This window comes from Echinops telfairi, unplaced genomic scaffold (genome assembly GCF_000313985.2).
Source record: "Echinops telfairi isolate 266 unplaced genomic scaffold, ASM31398v2 ScPeMD7_2010;HRSCAF=2546, whole genome shotgun sequence".
Classification (NCBI taxonomy): Eukaryota; Metazoa; Chordata; class Mammalia; order Afrosoricida; family Tenrecidae; genus Echinops; species Echinops telfairi.
The window spans coordinates 3,907,538-3,927,017 of NW_022105908.1; the positions used below are offsets into that span (position 1 = coordinate 3,907,538).

General features: G+C 45.9%; 1 protein-coding gene across 1 annotated transcript in view; it reads left to right on the forward strand.

The window, feature by feature from the left end:
- The first annotated feature begins 311 nt into the window (after positions 1-311).
- The window catches only part of LOC101650770 (zinc finger protein 18), a 33,892-nt gene continuing 14,723 nt past the window's right edge, over positions 312-19,480 (forward strand). Inside the window, exons 1-4 of the mRNA XM_013006293.3 lie at positions 312-761; positions 1,639-1,828; positions 2,250-2,341; positions 18,838-18,922. Of these exons, the coding sequence (XP_012861747.1) occupies positions 372-761; positions 1,639-1,828; positions 2,250-2,341; positions 18,838-18,922 (757 nt within the window). The 5' untranslated portion in view covers positions 312-371. The remainder of the gene's footprint in view (positions 762-1,638; positions 1,829-2,249; positions 2,342-18,837; positions 18,923-19,480) is intronic.

Consider the following 19,480-nt stretch of genomic DNA (forward strand, 5'->3'; position numbering starts at 1 on the left):
TGTATCATTACATGTTCTAAAATTTCAGATTACTTGCAACATTCTGTGAGAGTGATATGTTTTGGTATGTCATCATTGGGAAGGCCAGTGTGTTTCTGAAGTCCTTTGAATTTAAGGAGACCCACCACTGGACTGGGTCTTTCTTGTGGATCTGGTAAACAATCTCATAAGGTTTCTGGTCAACTTAAAGGGTTTTCCGTTGGGGATAGGAAATTGCTCTTTGTGAAAACATGCCATTCTCCTCTGAGTAGCACTCAATCTCCTTCCCCCTCTAGTGTTCCTGCAAGAGGCTCTGCAAAGACCAGCTTCTCCCAGAGTGCCCGGCCGCCCCGCAAGCACTTCGCCTGAAGCCAAAGAACTTGCCAAGCCAGATGATGCCAGTTGACCTGGGGCAGGTCCTGGTCCCGCTGCCTCCACTGGCCAAGGCAGAGGACCCCAGCTTCCTCAGACAGGATGCTGGCCCTCCAGGGGAACTGTGCGGCCCTGAGGCTGCGCGCCAGCTCTTCAGGCAGTTTCGCTACCAGGCGGTGTCTGGGCCCCAGGAGACCCTGAGGCAGCTTCGTGAGCTGTGCTTGCGGTGGCTGCAGCCGGAGGTCCACACCAAAGAGCAGATCCTGGAGACTCTGATGCTGGAGCAGTTCCTGACCATCCTGCCCGGGGAGATCCAGATGTGGGTGCGGCGGCAGTGTCCAGGCAGCGGCGAGGAGGCCGTGACCCTCGTGGAGAGCTTGAAGGGAGACCCCCGGAGACTTTGGCAGTGGGTAAGTGAGGCCCAGCCCTCCCCTAAGCCTAATCCTCTGAACTAAAAGTTGGTTGTTCAAACCCACCCAGTGGCACCCAAAAAGAAAGAAAGGCCTGGCGATCCATTTCTATAAAGATGACCCCTAAGAAAATGGCAGGGGACATTACAGTTCTTGGGGCAGCCATGCGCTGAATTGTACTTGTTTGCATGGGTTTTATTTTGTTGTTGATTTTTATGCATATGTGTGTGACTCTCAACATTTTTTAGCTATTAGGGACTGATTATAAAATCTTTCTTCCAAGCCTGTCTTTTCACTGGAATCTGAGCTTTTCCAGGATAGTTTTTATAGGTAGATGCTGTCCAGTAAAAGCACTGTTAGTGACCTGTCTTGAAGGTCTTCCAGGCCTGGTTTAAAACTGGCCCTTTGGGTTTCGAAGGTTAAAGGTTTCTTTGTGGGTACAGAAAGCCAAGTGTCTGGTGGATCCGTAGTGTGGACCTTGTGGTGAGCAGCCAATGGGTAACCCGCTATGTCACCAAGGTTGCTTATCCTCGTGTTAGGCTGCTAACTGCAGGGTCAGCAGTTTGAAATACCAGCTGCTCTGCTGGGGAAAGATGAGGCTTTCAGTGCCCATAAACAGTACAGTCTTGGAAACCCACAGGGACAGTTCTCCTGTGTGTGACCCATAGAGTCACTATGAGTCATAATGGATCAAGAGCAGTGAGTTGAGGGATATTTCCATCACTAGTTCCTGCTGGATGAGGATTAAAAGCTGTCTTTCTTCTCCCCTAATCCATGTTTGCAAGAACTGTCTTGTAATCTGTTGTAAGGTTGGCTTCACATCTTTCAGGAACCCTGACTCCGAATCCTTCAGTAACTAGTAATTCCTGGTCCCTAGATCAGCATGCAAGTTCTGGGACAGGAGAGCGTATCAGAGAAGATGGCATCTCTGAGCTGCCAGGTGGGGGAGGCAGAGACGCCTCCCGAAAGGATGCCTCAGGAGCTGGACCTTCAGCAGTCAGCCTCAGGTCCCGGAGAGCAGCTGAGCCACGTGGTGAAAGAGGAATCTGACAGCGAGCCAGCATTAGGTGAGTCTCAGTTGTGATTTGGGGTGGTTTGGGTGCTCTTGGAAAAAATGAGGGTTTGTGTGAGTTGAAAATGTTGTGCTGGGATTGAGGTGTCCCTGGGAAGTGTGTAAACAGGATGTGTGGATCGATCTCTCTGAGTCACCCTGATTTGGAGATTCACAGCCTGCCTTTTGTGCCCCTTTCTGACCCTGCACGGCCACCTGGATTTTGGTTCTGAGGAAGCAGGTGGGAGTTCATTTACGGGAGGCCGCTTGGAAGGTCGGAGAGATGAGACTTGTTAGGGATGCCTAGCCTGTCCTGAAATCGTGGCTGGAGGAACTGAGATCGGTTCAAATGTATCAAGAGTTCTTTGATCAGGACCCTGTGGGCAGTGACTGAGGCGGACATGTAGACTCTTAAAACTTGCTGTTTCTCACTTCAGTGATGGCTGCTTCCCAGCTTCTTGCCCGGCCTGAGGAAAGGCCCGTGAGAGATGAGGACGTTGGCGCCTCCTTCCTCCACGCATCGTCTCAGGTGAGCTGTGTTCCCCCATGTTTCTCACCCTCAGCCAGGTTGGAGCGTGATTCAGTGCTCGGGAGTGAAAGGGGAGCAGTCTGAGAAATGGAGTGTAAGATGGCCTTGCTAGGATTAGAAGGAAAATACACAGGGGAAAAAAACCAAACTGAACCGTTACGTTTAGCATTTCTCTTCTGACCTCTCAAGGCAGAGTATTCTTCCAATTCCCATTTTGAATAGAGGAAGATGGAATCTAGACAGGTGTAAAGTGCTATGAAGAGATGAACCTTAAAAAAAAAAGTAAGTAAAAAAAGAGATGAACCTTCTCTTTACCCCACCAGTGGTCATCCTTCCTCCTTCATTGTCTGCATTGTACTACATTGTCTGCATTGTTTCATTATCTAGTTCCTTAACATAGGAACAGTTTGTAACTTTTAATAATTGTAGCTACTATGGGGCAAGTGATTTTTTCATGTATCTTTAAGAATACGTAGTTGGCATACAATACATATGTGGATGTTTTACATGAACAGTTTGGTTAGTTTGGGTCTGAGTACGTGCTCATAAAACCTCGGGCACATCAAGATGATAACTGTCATTTATTCAATGTGTCCCCTCATGTAAAAGGTGAGTTTGGGTGCCCCATGATTCCCAATATTGAGTAGGTGCCCTGTGTTTTGTGATCTGTAAGAAATGAGAAAATTTTTTGAAACGAGAAAACCACTTCTGCACTTTAGTTTTTCCCATAGCGCTGACCCTGTAAGCTGTGTGCAGCATCACAACAATGTCTCTGGCATTTCCCCGAGCAGGACACAACATGTCACAGCTGTGTGCCATTCTCTTAAATCCGTCATCACAACACATGACGGCGCGAAGCTGCTTTCAATGGAAATTCACTGACCAGAGAGAACAGGCCCAGGAGGTTCACTGCGTCCACTGACTGCGAGCGAGTTGCTTGATGCTTGCTTAGTGGGAAAAATGCGTACTACAAAAACTCTGCTCCGCTCTTATTTTGGTATCCTGAGTTTTCATGTATATGTTAATGAGGAAGAATCATTGCGAGGTGTATCTCATAAGAGGGTGTGAATACATTTCCTCTCCCTTACTTAACTCCATACCCTTAAGTCTCAATCTTAGTTGAATCACACCTTTCAGAAGAGATCAAAGAAGAACAGTGAACAGAAAGCGTAGGGACCTTGCTACCCCAGAGTAAGAAGAGCCTGGAGTGGGGATCCCTGCACCAAGAGCCTCCTCGTTCCTGGGAATGACCAGTACCAAGACTCATTAAGATCTCTGGCCCTGTGTTAATCTGGGTTGACTAGAGAAACATTTATAGACACGCATGTGCATAAGAAAGAGTTTTATATACAAGAACAATTGAACATTGAGAAAACATCCCAGCCCAGTCCTTCTCAATTCCGTAAGTCTGATATCAGTCCAGATGTTCGATAAGAATCTATAAAATCCTCTTCAGACTCACAAACACATGCAATCACGCCAAATGCAGGAAGATCACAGGCCATTGCGTGGGAAGTCTTGTGGATCCAGTGGCATTGTAAGCATCTCAGCACTGGCAGGGGTCTCCGTGTGGCTCCTCCAGTTCCCAGGACATGGAATCTATCAGCGTAGTGCCATGTGTTTTGTCAATAGAGCATCTCTCAGGGAGTGAGCAGAGAGAGTGTCTCCTGCCTCCAAGAAGGAAACAGCATTTCCCAGAATCCTCGGGTGGGGGGTGGGGGGAAGGCCATGCCTACAGGCCTCATTGGCAATACAGTGATTGACAGGCTAGACACCACCCCTTTTGTCGAAATCCTCTCAAGTTGACAACAGATTATATAACTAGTGCAGGCTCCAAAGTGTTTCTAGTGTTAATGCCCTGAGTTTTGACTTTCAGCATCCTAATCTGTGAGGGGTTAATTTTGTTTAAGCTATTCACAGGTAGTCTTGTGTTAATAATTAAAAAAATAAATTAATGGCATATACTTCACATATCATGCAGCTTAATCATTCAGTCTTATTAAGAAGAGTTGTACAATTGTTACTACAATCAATTTCAGCACATTTTCTTCTCATATTCATTGTTACTTCATTTCCCCCCTTACTCCCTTGCCAGGCCCCTATCTAGTTACTGTCTTGTTAGTTCTACCTGTCCTGGGTTTCAAACAAACATAACACAATCATACAAAGCAAGCAAACAGAAAATACCCGATAATAATAATTAGACAAAATATAGAAAAACATCAGTCAAAGAGAAAGCAGAAAATATAAAAAACAAATAACTTTAAAATGGGTACAAAGGGTGATCAAGTGCTAGGGCATTACAGTGTACCCTCACTGCGTCTGCCATGATCGACTGTGCACTGCCTGCTGTGTGGTAGCAAGGCTGCTCACATTCCCTGCTGGGATCAGAAGGGGTTCACGAGGACCTTAACCCACGTGTCCACTCTGCAAATGGATTTTGGGCGCCCACTATCCAGACCCTTCTGTAAGCTGGGTGTGCACAATTTAGGCTCTGGTAATAGTCCTTCCTGTGGATTTGGGTTTTATTTACAATCCTTGGATTACACATGCTGATGTGGTTCTTCCATTGGCCGCAGTTGGTGCTTCACTTAGATGGCTCTTGGTTGAAGACATGCCGTAAACTCCAGAGGCTTTTCTTTCTGAGAGCTGGCACTTTCTGGTTTCTTCACCACACTTTGATACAGCACCCATATCTTCTGCGATCTCTTCATTAGGGTGAGCATCAAGCAGGGCCCTGTCATAAGAATGAATTGTTCTTGGGGCTAGAATTAAGGGTAAGCCCCAAATCCATTTATATACCTTTGGTTTAGATATATTTCTGTTTCATTTTAGAGACATCATGGTCTTTTTATGATAGAGAACATTATAAATCATTCCCCTATGCCACAAAGTAATTCAATTGATAGTGTCATTAATTTAGCCAATGGTATAGAATTTAAAATACTGTTGAGAAAAGGAAATTACACAAGTATAGGCCAGTTTCATGTGGTTATATATGAATTGTTGCGTTATACAGGTAAATTTTAAGTGACTAGACATTACTTATGCAAACAATGGCTGTTGGTGATAGAGCAACACTTTCAATGATACTCATTAAGAGAGGCAGAACCATGGCTAGAAGATGACTGCATGTCATCAGAAAGCAAGCAGAGCATTAAGATAGTAAGTATAGTAGTCCTGGCCACCGTTCATCGACGACTGCTAATTCCATAGCAGTCTGCTGCTTCTCACTGCGGTGCTTCACCCTATAAGTGGAAGGGCTCGTCAGTGCCTTAAATCTGCTACAGGTGAGGTTGAGGTAAGGCCCAGCTTACTTAGTGGCCTATGAAAAATGCTGAGTGCTTTGAAAGGACAGAGCCAGATCCCAGCAGTCGACAGCACATGGCTTGGATATCCAGCACCAGGACTGGATAGAAACTTCAGTCAAGCGTCCAGTTAGTCACATTCTCCCCTGGGGTTTCCTGTAAGTATGGTTAGGGTTTTCATTCTTTTTCCCACTGGGAGGTTGCTCCACTTTCCGACCAACAGAAATGTAATTGCCTGCTATAAGACATGCATGCTTCCCTCTCCATATCTTCCTTTGAATCTCCAGTAAGATTGGATTTTCACTCTTCTAAGGGTTTTTTTGTTCATTTGGGTGACCCTAGCACAATGTTGTGTTGTTGCAACTGAATAGTCCTCTCACTTTCTCTCCATCTTGAAAAACTGTCGCCAGCTGAAGTTAGGTATCCTCTTTTGAAATGGTTCGTAAGCTGCACTAATAAAGTGAGTGGTATATGGTTCGTGGGCACTAGTCAGGCTCACTACCTTGTTTCTTTTAGAAGAATTAATACCAGACTACGTGCAAGGACTTGGAGGTTAATGATGCCCCCAAAGTCCAGCTCTTCTAAAGTATTCTCTGCTCCACCCCCTACCCCTCCGCCCTGACTCCTCCCCTTGATTATATTCCCTCATATGATTGGTTGCAGTGCCCCACAGAATTTCACAGAACTAAAGAAGTGCCTCACGTGATGGGTGCTGTTCAGTCCAAAACCTTCAAGCCAAATGTAGGATCCAGAGCCAGCAGTCAACTATGCTAAAAGTCAAGGCAGGTCTTGCTTCTACCAAAGTTCAATCAGTAGTAGACATCTGGCTCTGCAGGTATGTTAGCACTATATGGTGAGTACCAAAATATACCAGACTTGCACTGGGCAGAGTGAGTTGTCATAGTATGCATTTTTCCACACGGGGCGTGCATCAAGCAATTCACTCGAAGTTAGTGCACCCAGTGATATCTGGGAAGGTTCTCTCTGGTAACGGATTTTTTTTTTTCTTGAAAGCACTTTTGTGCCAACGTCATTTTTTGTGATGGCCAATTTAAGAGAATAGCGTGTGGCTGTGAAATTCAGTTTCCTGCTCTGGAAAATTGCCGCAGAAACTGCGTGATGTTGAACACAGCTTAAAAGGACAGCGGTATGGGAAAAACTCAAGTGTATGAGTGGATTTCTCGTTTCAAAAAAGGTGAAATATCGATTGATGATAAACCTGGTTCTGGATTTCTGGCAAGTTCCCGAACAGATGAAAATGTCGACTCGTATGCATTTGGTGTTCATTCCACCAGGCCAGACTGTTATTCAAGCTTTCTATTTAGAGGTTCTGAAAAGACTGTGTAACAGTGTGGGGGGAAAAAAGACCTGCTTTTGCTACCACGACAATGCACCTGCTCACACATCCATCTCAGTGTGCCAGTTTTTGGCAAAAAACAGCATGCCTCTCTTTCCCTGTGCATCTTACTCACCTGAACTCACTCCTTTCGACTTCTTTTTTTGTTTCTGCAAAAGGGTTGTGTTAGTCTGGGTAGACTAGGGAAACAAATCCATAGAAACTCATATGTATGGGAGAGAGTTTTATATATAGGTTAAGTGTACATTCAGGAAGCTTCCCAACCCCGTCCAGTCCAAGCCCATAAGTCCGACTTAGCCCATATGTCCGACACTGATCTGCAAAGTCCTCCTCAAACTCACAAAACACACACAATGACACTGAGTGCAGGAGGATCACAGGTCAGTGGGTAGAGAGTCTTTGAATCCAGTGGCAGTGTAAGCATCTCAGTGCTGGCAGGGGTCTCCATGCGGCTTCTCCAGCATCAGGGTAGGTCCCCATGTGGCTTCTCCTCAGGGATGTCTCGCAGGAAGTGAGCATTGCCAACTGAGGCAGAATACTAGCTAAGACAGCCACACACTGGTCTGACCATCAGAGAGCAAGAGACAAGAGAACTTGAAAGGCAAGGCTCACTAAGCCATTTATCTCGCCACTCTTCAATTAATCCCACATGCATTTATTGGCCATGTTGGCATAATAAACCTTAACTATCTCAGGGACATGAAAGGGCATTGATTTGACGATGTAGAAGAGGTGAAGAAAAAAATGAGGGAGGTGCTATCAGCCATCCAAACAGATGAGTTTGAAAAATGTTTCCAAGCATGGAATCACAGATTTGACAAATGTATCCAGTGTAATGGAAAGTACTTTGAAGGTGATAAGGTTATTTTGTAAACAAATTTAAATATATAGCTTTTGGGGGGGAAAAATCAATTTTGGGGAGGTACGCCCCTGTATCCAAGGAAAACAAAGGGTGTGGCTGGTTTCTTTCCTAAAGTGGGGTCTTCAAGATGCCATCAAGAAAACAGATTCACACCTGCTGAAAACCAGAGATCACTGCCGTCCAGTTGATAGTCGATGCTGACTCAGTCAGCCTGATAGAACAGGGTAGAACTTCCCTTGTGGGTTTCCAAGACTGTAACTCTTTTCAGGAATAAGAAGCCCAGTGTCTCCTTTGGAGTGACTGGTCGTTTTGAATTGCCCTACACATACTTCTGGTACCATCTCTTACCTCCTACTGAGGTCAGTTCTTAATCCCACCCCAGTCTTGCTCATTAGCAGAGCATGCTCTCCAAAAGGAGAGCGTAGTCATGTAGTCACAGACGTGTCCAGTCCCGATTCTGTCACGTAAGGAGTCACAGCCAGAAAGGCCGTATAGTGGACTGTAACTCAGGTATTTCTCTTCCAGCAGGACTAGCTAGCTATAAAAATAGCCTGGCACAAGCGTGTGGCCTTTGACTTCACCCGGGGAGCGGGAACTATGATCAGTATCAGCCCAAGGCTCACTTCTATGAAATGGAGGCCAGTCATGCCTCTTTTCTCCAGTCTTTCTAACCATTCTGATTCCAGCTGCTCCATCGTTGGCACTCTCTGTTTCTTTGCTGGGTTCAACAGTTAGCTCTAACAGCCACTCAGAACTCACAGGTAATAGTTAGGACACAATAATAAACACAGTGGTGGTTATTAGGGAAGTATCAGGTACAATTCAGGATCGGAAGAGATACAGGCTCAGCCCACAGATCAAGTAAAGCTGAGTGCTTCAGGGACCAGGCTGGTTTGTGTAATGTGCCTGGCTTGCTGACCCACGGAGATGGAGCTGAATGCTTGTGGGCTGAGGCATGTAGCATAGTGGCATGCCTTTCATGTCCTTTGGGCATTTATTAATAGCCCAGAATGGACTTTGTAACGTGTCCTGAGAAACAGTTGTATCCCAAGCATTTCTTACTTGCACTGAAAACAGTTAACTTCTTTAATAACCCATTGAATCATGAAAGATAAAAAGAAAAGACAAGAGATAGGATCCAGTTTTTCCATCAGGACCATCTCCTAGCTGTGCCTTAACTGTCAGCCCTTGACTGTCAGCCCTTCAGCACCTTAGGTCTCTTGCACCAGCATAGCACCAGCTCTCGGTCAGGTGTTCAAATTCCTTTAGCTTTGCCTATAAATGCCCAGAAGGAGCCCTGGTGGTGTAGTGGGTTATCCCTTGTCTCCTAATTGCAAGGCCAGCAGTTTGAAACCACCAGCCATTCTGTGGGAGAAAGATGAGGTTTCTACTCCTGTAAAGAGTAAGTCTTTACCCACAGGGATCTCTATGACTTGGAATTGACTTGATGGCCGTGAGTTTGGTTTTTTGTTGATACGTGCCAGAGGTACCCCACCCTGCCAGGAAGCCTTGGCCGAAGATGCTAAGCTTTCTTGATATGTACGTTGGTGAACCTTGCCCGCCACCAAGTGTCTGAAAGCACCCCAGTCTTCCAGGAATCCTCTTGCCTGAAGCTGCTCAGCTCTTTTTCTGTGGTTTTCTGAACCTCCTCCCTTAGCTGATGCCTTTTCAGCAGCTGCTTCTCACTGTCACTTGTGACCTGGGAGGTTTCCAATGCAGGGACCTTTGGTCCAAAGGGTGTGCTCTGCTCCCATCTCTTCTTGGTGGAGGTCAGGTCTTCCTTTTGCTTTGGGATGGCTTACTTTAAGCCTAGCTGGATGACCAAATTGACCGGTCCTTTCATTAGGGTTCTGTACGTGCTGTCATTCCCTCAGGATTCCGTGCATCTTATTTGTGTCATTAACAGACTGCCCAATCCCCCTAAGGTGCCACAAGCAGAGTCTGCAGAGTCCCACCTGATCATTTGGTGGGCATTACAAGTCCCTTTCTACAAGGGCCATCTAAAAGTAATCCAACACTGTGGTAACTAAGACAGAACCCGGTATCAGGAGAATGGCGTGCTGCCCTAGCAGATACCTAAATGTTGGAGTTTTAGAATTGTGTATGGGTAGAGGCTGGAAGAGTCTTAGGTGATTGATAGTAAAAGTCTCGATTGCTTTGAAACACTGTTGGTGGTACTGTGAATGCCAAAGTCAGTTCTGCTGGGGGCTTACAGGACGTAAGGGGAGCTGTAGAGAAAGTCTCGTCTTAGTACAGATGGGTCAGCAATAGCATGTTGTCACTACATGTGCTTCTGTTGAGGCTGTAAAAGAAGATGGACAATGGAGAAAGGGTAATGCTTTTTATTTAGTGACAAAGATTATGAATTATGTTCAAATGTTTGGTGGAAGGTAGAACTTATAAGTGGTGAACTTGGATATCTGACTGATGAGGTTTCTAAGCAAGATCTTAGATGGATTTCTTCTTGCTGCTAATGGTGAATTGTGAGAGGAAAGAGGTGGGTCTAACTGGAAGCAAATCTTAAAGACACAGGACATTTTGTTGTTCAAATTAAGGACATATTTTTTTTTAGAATTTTAACAAATATGTGGCGATACACTTTTTGTTAAAGAGGTTTAAATCTAAAACTGATGGATCTAACCAAAGATGAACACCCTTCATCTTAAAAGGAAGGGGACAGAGAGAGACTGAAAGGGAAGAAGACTATCTGCTGCTTCAAATTCTGAGGCAGCAACCAGGCTGAAAGAGCTACGTCTGTTGCTCTCTCAGAAAAAAGACAGCACTTCGCCAACTGACTGGGAGAGACCAATTCTTGCACCCATTCCAAAGAAAGGTGACCCGACAGAATGTTCAGATTATACAGCAGTATCATAGTATCACATGTAAGTAAAAAAAACCTTATTAAAAGATCATTTTATTGGGTGCTCTTACAACATATTATACATCAGTTATATAAAGCATATTTGTACATGTTGCCATCATTATTTTCCAAATGTTTGCTTTCTGTTTGAGCCCTTGGGATCAGCTCCTCTTTTTTACTCCCTCCCTCCCCCACTCCCACCTTGTGACCCCTTGATAAATTAAAAATTATTATTTTCATATCTTACACTGACCACTCTCCCTTCCCCCCCGGTTTCTGTTGTTCGTCCCCCTGTGGGGTATGTGTGTGTGGTTATGTGTCGATCATTGCAGTCGGTTCCCTCCTCCTCCCCTCCTCTCCCCACCTTTCCCCTACCCTCCAGTATTGCTACTCCCACTTCTGTTTCTGGATTCTGTGTGCCATGAGCTCATATCTCTTATCTGTCTGGCAGGACTGGGGTCATGATAGTGGGGGTGCAGAAGCCTCAAAGAGCCACAGGAATATTGTGTTTCATTCATGCTATTCTGCGCCCTGTACCCCAAACTATGAGATACAGCAAAAACAATTATCAGAGGAAGCATGATAGCAGTAAATGCGTATATGACAAAGAAAGAGAGACTTATGACTGATATGTTATCACAGAAACCTCCAGCAACTAGAACAGAAGTCAAGAGAACAACCCCTCCACTAGCAAAAGAAAAATAATAAAAAGCAGGGCAAAGTTAAACGAGTGGGAAGATGAGAACAATGCAAAAAGTCAATGCAGCAAAAAGCTGGTTCTTTGAAAGAAACAACAGACCCCTGGCAAGCCTAACCAAGGAAAGGAAGGAGCGAAGATCAATAGCCAGGATGAGGGATGAAACAGGAAAGCACAACGGACCCCAATGAGATGAAAAGGATAATCTCAAAGTGCTATGAAAGTCTGTATTCTAATGAATTCAGTAATGTGGAAGACATGGACAAGTACTTGAAAAAGCAGTCCCTATGGACAAGTACTTGAAAAAGCAATCCCTCTCTGGATTATCCCAGATAGAGGTCAAGAACCTCAACAGACCCACAGCAAAAAAAGTAGATATGGTTATCAAAAAAGTACCAACAGTAAAAGCTCCCGGACCAGATGGCTTCACAGAATTCTACCACGCATTCAGGGAAGAGCTGACACCAATCCTCCACACATTATTCCAGGTCATAGAAAAAGATGGCAAACTCCCAAACTCATTCTATGAAGCCAGTATTGCTTTGCTATCCCAACAGGGCAAAGATCACAAAGGAATAGAGACCTACAGACCAATATCTCGAATGAACATAGATGCAGAAATCCTTAACCAAATATTGACCAATAGAATACCAAAGATATAAAGCATTTCATCCATCATGATCAGGTGGGATTCATTCCAGGGATGCAGGGATGGTTTAACATCCAAAAATCCATCAATATTATTTACCACATTGATAAGAAAAAGGACAAGAATCACATGATAATATCGTAGACACAGAAAAAACATTTGACAGCATCCAACACCCATTCCTAATTAAGACACTCAAGAAGGTAGGGATGGAAAGAAGATTCCTCAAGTTAATAGAAGCTATTCTGAAAAGCCAACAGCCAACATCTTAGTCAATGGAAGTAAACACTTGGCTGAAGCTCATCCAACAACAGTTGTAGCAGTACATTGACAGGGAGCTGCCAGAGGTTCAGGCTGGATTCAGAAGAGGACAGGTGATGTCAGCGGTATCTTGGCTCAAAGCAGACACTAGAAAGGTGTTTACTTGTGTTTTATCGACTCTGCAAAGGCATTGACTGTGTGGTCCATAATAAACTGGATACCCTTGAGAAGAATGGGAATTGAAAACCACTTCATTGTGTTCCCGCAGAACTTGAACATGGATGAAGAGGCAGTTGTGCAAATGGAACAAGGGCATTTGACTTGGTTTAAAATCAGCAAAAGTGTGCATCAGGGTTGTATCCTCTCAGCAAACTTATTGAATCTGTGTGCTGAGCAAATCATCAGAGAAGCTGATTACATATATTAAGAAGAATTGGCATCAGGATTGGAGGAAGGCTTACTCAACCTGCAGTATGCAAGTAACTCATCCTTGCTTGCTGAAAATGAGGAAGCCTTGGCGGATTGCCATTATGGATTAAACTCAATACAAAGGAGACATAAATTTTCACAGTAGATAACATCATAGTAAGTGGAGAAAAGGTTGATGTTGTCAAGGATTTTCACTTGCTTGGATCCACAATCAATGCTCATGGAAGCAGCAGCCAAGAGATGAAAAGTCGTGTTGAATCGAGTAACTCTGCTGCACACGATCTCTATTAAAAAGCAAGGATGTGACTCTGAGGACAGTGTGCTCCTGACCCAAGCCATGAATTGTCTCATGTGCATGTGAAAGTTGGACATTGAATAAAGAAGACTGGAAAAGAATCAGTGCAACTGAATGATGGTGCTGGTGAAGAATATTGAAAGACTGCTAAAAGGAGAAACTGATCTATCTTGAAAGAAGTCAGGCTGGAGTGCTCCCTAAAGGCAAGTAGACATATTGTCAGGAGAGATCAGTCCCTAGAGAAGGACACCGTGTCTGGTAACGTAGAGGGGCAGTGAAAGGAGGAGGGCCTTCAGGGAGATGGATTGACGTGGTGGCTGCAGCAGTGAGCTCTAGCAGGGGAACAGTTGTAAGGATGGAGCAGGATTGGGCAGTGAAACAGCTGTAAGGATGGAGCAGGACTGGGCAGTGACTTTTTCATAATGTGCATAATGTTGCTGTGGGTCAGAACGACAACAGGAACTATCCCTGGAATAGCTCAGAAATGAACAGAGCTGGAACGAGCATGGGAGCAGAACTGCTCTAGCCTTCAAGGTTGGGCACTGCCTTTGGGGTTTCAAGTGGTAGGGTCATGGCTTCCTGGCTCTCAAAGGTTAGGGTTCCAGTCTTTTACATTTAGAGTAGAATCTTCTCCATGTTGGTTCTGGAGGGTAGGGCTGCTGTTAAAAGACACTAGAGGGATGGGTTTCCATCCAAAGACGAGGGAGCTGGGAGTGGAACACATCCTTTTGACCCAGTGTCCTATGTCGAGAACCTACTACACCTTGGGGAGGTTTGATGCCAAGACATTGGGAGTCTTCGAGGGATGCCAGGCCCACAGCTGTTTAAAGGAGAAGACGCCTCCCGGAGCTGACAGAGAAAGCCTTCTTTTCAGTTGGTGCCTTAAATTTGGATTTCTGGTCTTCTGAACTGTGAGAGAGAGTACTTCTTTCTGAAAGCCACCTATTTGAGTCTATCCATTGCTGCAGCACTAAATTACTAGGCCAAACATAGCATGTCCCCCAAAATGCCCTTTACCTATAGATCAGAGTTCCTCCTGCCATTTCAAGCCCCTCTTCCCACCCGCCACCTGAGGCAACTACGGATTGCTACTCTCGTCATAGATTAGGTTGTGTCCTCTAGCATTTTAAAATAAAAGGAAATCATGAGCTATGCCCTCATATCTTTATTCTTCATATAATGGGGTTTAAATGTTTATTTGTCCGAAGCAACTTGATTATAATGTGCCTTGCAATTTTCTTCATATTTCTTGTGCTTGGGGTTCATTGAGCTTGGGTCTGTCGTTTTATAGTTTTCAACAAATTTAGGAAATACTGGACCATGATTTCATCAATGATTTCTGTGACAGTTAGGTTTATTGTGCCAACCTGGCCAACAGGAACATGTGGGATTAATCAGGTCGCAGTTTGATTGGAGAGCAAAGAGATAAATGGCTTTGCAAGGCCTGCCCCGTCTCTCCTGCTCTCTGGTCAGTGTGCTGCTGCTTTAGCTAGTTCTCTATCTCAGCCTCTTGCTACACCACCTGTGGGCCAACCCTTTCTGTGGATTGTGGATCGTAGCGCTAGTGCTCAATGCTCCTTTGAGATCTGCTTCTTTGCCACACTCTTGATGGGGTACATAGCTTGAGCTTGAGACTGGTGGACCCTGTAGCCTTGTATTACTTGAGTTCAATATCCTATCCAGGCCTGCTTCTGTTGCTGACCCACCCTTGTGATTGCTGCCTGCAGGCAGACTCTGCTGTCTCTTTCCTTGATCTTGGACCCTGCAGCTCATGTGAATCAAAGGGCTTCCAGTATATTAACTGTTCCATGAAATTGAGTTGAACTGAGCCCTTTGTACTGCAGTGTGGACTAATTAGCTGTTATATTTCTTCTCGCTGTATAACCCTTTATCTGTCTGTCTATCATTATAAGTGTCCTGGGACGCTGTCTCCTGAGCTAGTTGTGAGGATGTTGACCTGTGTTAGCTGTAGTCCATATGCCTTCGATCTTCATCAGCAACTGCGTCAAGCTGCCTTCATTGTCAGCAGCAGGGGAGGCCGCGTAGTCGGCCTTTTGGAGGTTGTTCACCAGTCTTCCTTCAACCCAGACGCCTCCTGTTCTTCATACCGTGCAGCTCGTTGGCGCCCCTCTCAGCATGCAGATGCAGGAAAGGAGGGTGAGGAAGGGACACGCCAGATGCACACCCCTTTCCCGCTTTTCAGCCACAGCGTGTCCCCTCGTTCGGTGTGAACGATGCCTGCTCGGTCTGCCTGCAGGCTCTGCTGGAGCGTGAAGCAGTGTTCTCTGATCCCGTTTTTGCGGTGTGATGATCCACATAGCTGAGCGTGAGCCTCGGTGAAATACGAGGAAACACCTTCTTGGTAATCTCGGCTTTCAGCCCAGATTCTGTGTGACGTCAGCAGTGATAGCCCTTTCCACCTCCTCTTCTGAATCCAGCTGGAATGCTTGGCAGCTTCCTGGTGACCTCCCACGGCAACCGCTATGGAAAGGTCGGTCTCCAGCAAAACGTGACTTGCATGTGCTGCTGATGCCGTGCTCTGCTGCCTTACCTCGGACTGCAATGGGCCCGGACAGGGATATCTTCCAGTTGGTTGTCTGGGTAAGCTGGCTTCGAGAGTCCTTGGCACAGGCTGGTGAGTGCTTCGATGCAACAATGACACTGTAATATCAGACCTTGATATTGGATGGAGTCATTTTGACTAAAGGGAATTTGAAGGTAAAGTAAATTGCTCTGTGTAATCAGTTCTATAGATTAGGAGCTTAAAGACTAAGTCTAGAATAATGAAGTAAGTGGTATCATTACAAAACCGTGATTATTGACTTAGAATCTCTTTGATCCAATTTATTTACTCACATTCCTCTGTTATCAATTCCTCTGTTATGTCATTTTTGTAATACCTCCTCAAGCCACAAGAGGGTGGTATGGCCACACAAAAAGGAGCCTTCTTCCCCATGTCACACTTGTCTTTCCAGAAGAGGAAGTTTGTTTGCTTCCTTCCTTTAAAAATGAGAGACAAAATGGCTGTACTCTGTGACTCCCCTCTACGTAAAAGAACTTATTCTCATCTTCCCGGCTTGTTGTGACTTTAAGCTGGGGTTCAGCAAGAAGTACATCCTGCAGCAACGCTCCTGGTTTTCAGATGGCTGACTGGTGCCTACGGACCCCGGGGCCCTCACTTGTCTTGCTCTCTCCCATTCTTGGCGAGAACATTCTGGAACCCGGGACAGAGACTGTCCAGGGAGTGGAGCAGCGTCAGTGTCACCATGCTTGGCAGTCCCACCCGCCCCTCTGCCCGGCTGCAGTCGCGTCTGTGTGCCCACACCGTGAAGCTGGGTGCGCTCCTCTGTGAGGCCACGCTTACCCTGGCGGGGGCTGTCTTCAAGGGTTGTCCAAGGAGCTCTGACATGAGAGGTCAGCGGAATCAAGTACTTCCAATTCATGCTTTCTGTAGAAAACTTGAAATTCGTGTTAGAATTATGTGGTGCCAGCAGTTTGTGATCAGCCTAAAAGCTAGTGGTTTGAACCCATCCAGCCGGGCTGTGGGAGAACTGGGTGACCTGCTTCTGAGCAGATGACAGCCGAGAAAAGGGTGTGCCATAGACACAACACATGGACTTCCCTGACCATGGTGTTGAGATTTTAAGAAACCTAGTTAGCACTCCCTGAGAGATGCTGTACTGACAAGACACATGGCACTACACTGAAAGACCCCATGGAGGAGCCACGTGGAGACCCCTGCCAGTGCTGAGATGCTTCCACCGTCACTGGATCCACAAGACTCTCCACCCACGGGCCTGTGATCTTCCTGCATTCGGTGTCACTGCATGTGCTTTGTGAGTCTGAAGAGGACTTTATAGATTGGTATCGGACATATGGGCAACTATCAGACTTATGTACTTGATCTGGACTGGGCTGGGATGTTTTCTCAATATTCAATTGCACTTGTATATAAACCTCTTTCTTGTACACATGCACACACAAATACATAGTTAAATATATTGGAGTAATTTTTTCACTTTTCAACCTAGAGAACTCAGCCTTCTACATTTTCTTGTGCTTAGTATTTGCTAATTAAAAGCCTTTTTGGTATCTCTCTTTTTCCTTGATCCATTCTCCACTGCCCTGTGATGTGTTAGGGGCCTGACAACGATGTAGGAGCGAGAATGGCTTTCTTGTGTGTGACACAGTGCGTGGTAGATGACTGCATACTGCCCCACTGTGACCTGTCGCCTGGCAGGCACAGTGTTCAGTCAGCTGTGGTTCCCGCAAGTGTATTGACTCCCCGCATTTTCCCCTTGAGCTCCTGGGTGAGTCTGGGTGGCTGATACTCCCACAGACTGCGTATTGTGGGAGGAGTAATTGCTCACAGCTTCTACTGAGGCCTTATTTGCTAAACGCTTCATTTCACCTAGAGGACACAAAATGTGTACCGTAGTCTCTTTGGGACTGAGGAAGTATAGTGGAGACAGACAGAGGCCTATCTCATGGGCCTGCATGCTATTAGAGCTAATATTAGTCACATGTGTCTGTGCACACGTTGTATATATAGATGTATGGCAAGCTGTGATGACTGCTGTGAACGAAACAGGAGCTCTGGAGGTGCACTGGGGTCAGTGTTAGGCTACGAACCTCAAGGTCAGCAGTTTGAAACCACCAGCCGCTCTTATAGGGAGAAAGATGAGGCTGTGCTCCTGCAACATTTACAGCCTCAGAAACCCAAAGGGCAGTTTTATCTGCCCTATAGGCTCACTGTAAGTCAGAATCTACTCAGTGGTAGTGGATTTGTCTTGGGTTTTTTTATGTGTATGTGTGCTAAAAATTAGACAACACTTGTATTCTAGCAAGCAATTTTTAAAAAAAGTTCAGGATTATTATTAGGTGAGCAGTGAGGCTCAGAAAAGCGAAGTAAGTTGCTCAAGGTTACAGAGTGTGAAGATGAGACGTGGGACCCAGTCTGTCTGATTCAAAAGAATATGTAGCTCAGCACTCAGCTAGGCAAGCTGGGTTTTATAGAACTGAAATTTGAATCCCTGAAAGCAGACACTCTCGCATTGGTATGTCCTGTTTCTGGTTCTCTAGGGAGATTTTCCATCAGTGTAAACCGAGGACTTATTCTTGCCGAGAACTCTTCCGGTGACTGAATGTTAGACTCCAAACGCAGGGTTATTGGGACCTCTTTGGTGTCTGGTGCCTTTTCTGTTTGTTTCAGGCCGAGACTTAGCACTCACTTGACTTCATTGTTGATTCTTCCCTCGTTTTTGCTGGTTTGCACTTGCTTTTGAAGAAATTTCTTTTTTATTTCTTCCTTCTCCCCTGCGAATTCCCAGATTTCAGTTAAATACTTGGGATATCAAGGTCATACAATAAGCACTTGCACACCCATTGCCATCCAATCAGTTGTAACACATAGTGACTCTACAGGGTTCCTGAGGCTGTAAATCCTTACAGGAGCAAACAACCTCATCTTTCTTGGGTAGAGCAACTAGTGGGTTTGAATTGCCGACCATCTAGTTAGCAGTCCAGTGCCCAACTTCTTAGTATTTGAGAGGATTACAAAAGAACAGCGTGGAAGAGACTGTTTCCTTCTGGTACGTTCCTCATTCAGTCGGAGGGTTTACGTGCCAGGGAGAAGGTCCTCTCGATCACTCTCTCCCTTGGTTTCTTAGATTTCTGATGCCCAGTGTTCTAAGACGCATTCTTTCCTTCTCTGGGAAGACGGTGTTGACACCTTCCTCTGGTTCCACGTTTGAAGTCACAGTGTTGTCTTTTTTCTAGGAGCAGTGGAGACACCTGGATTCTACTCAGAAGGAACACTACTGGGACCTCATGCTGGAGACCTATGGGAAAATGGTCTCAGGAGGTGCGGGCCTGCTTCACCCAGTGGAGGGCGGGCAGGACGTAGGTGGATGTTCAGTTTCTTTAGCTTGAAGCTCTGAGGGTGAAGCGAGCCGTCAGCAACCCAGCTGGGCAGGGGTGCGGTGCAGCTAGCAGAGCTGTAGCGAGCACTCCCTGGCCTTGGCTGTCTGGAGTATTACCCACGCACCTCCTGTGCTCTCCACAGAGGCCTGGGAGGAGGGTGATGATGCAGTAACTCCCTTAAATCTCTAGTGACCTCTGACGTGGTGATGTTAGTTCCTTTTTAACGAGCATGAACGTGTCGGGTCCATCCCTCGTAAGTCCTGAGTCAGGATGGAGCTCGGGGTCGTTGGCTGTGAGTCCATGCCCTTTCCCACTCGGCCACAGGACCCGTGGGAAACGGAGGTGTGGCCCAGTCATGACCCTGGTCCAGCCTCTCAGGGCTCAGGTGCTCAGACTCTGCTGCTCCTGTTCAACATACTGCTGTTGGACAAGCCGCGCACAGCTTTCTAAGGTGCGTTTCTAGAGGTGGTCTTCAGAGCCTTAGGATGCCCCTGTGAAC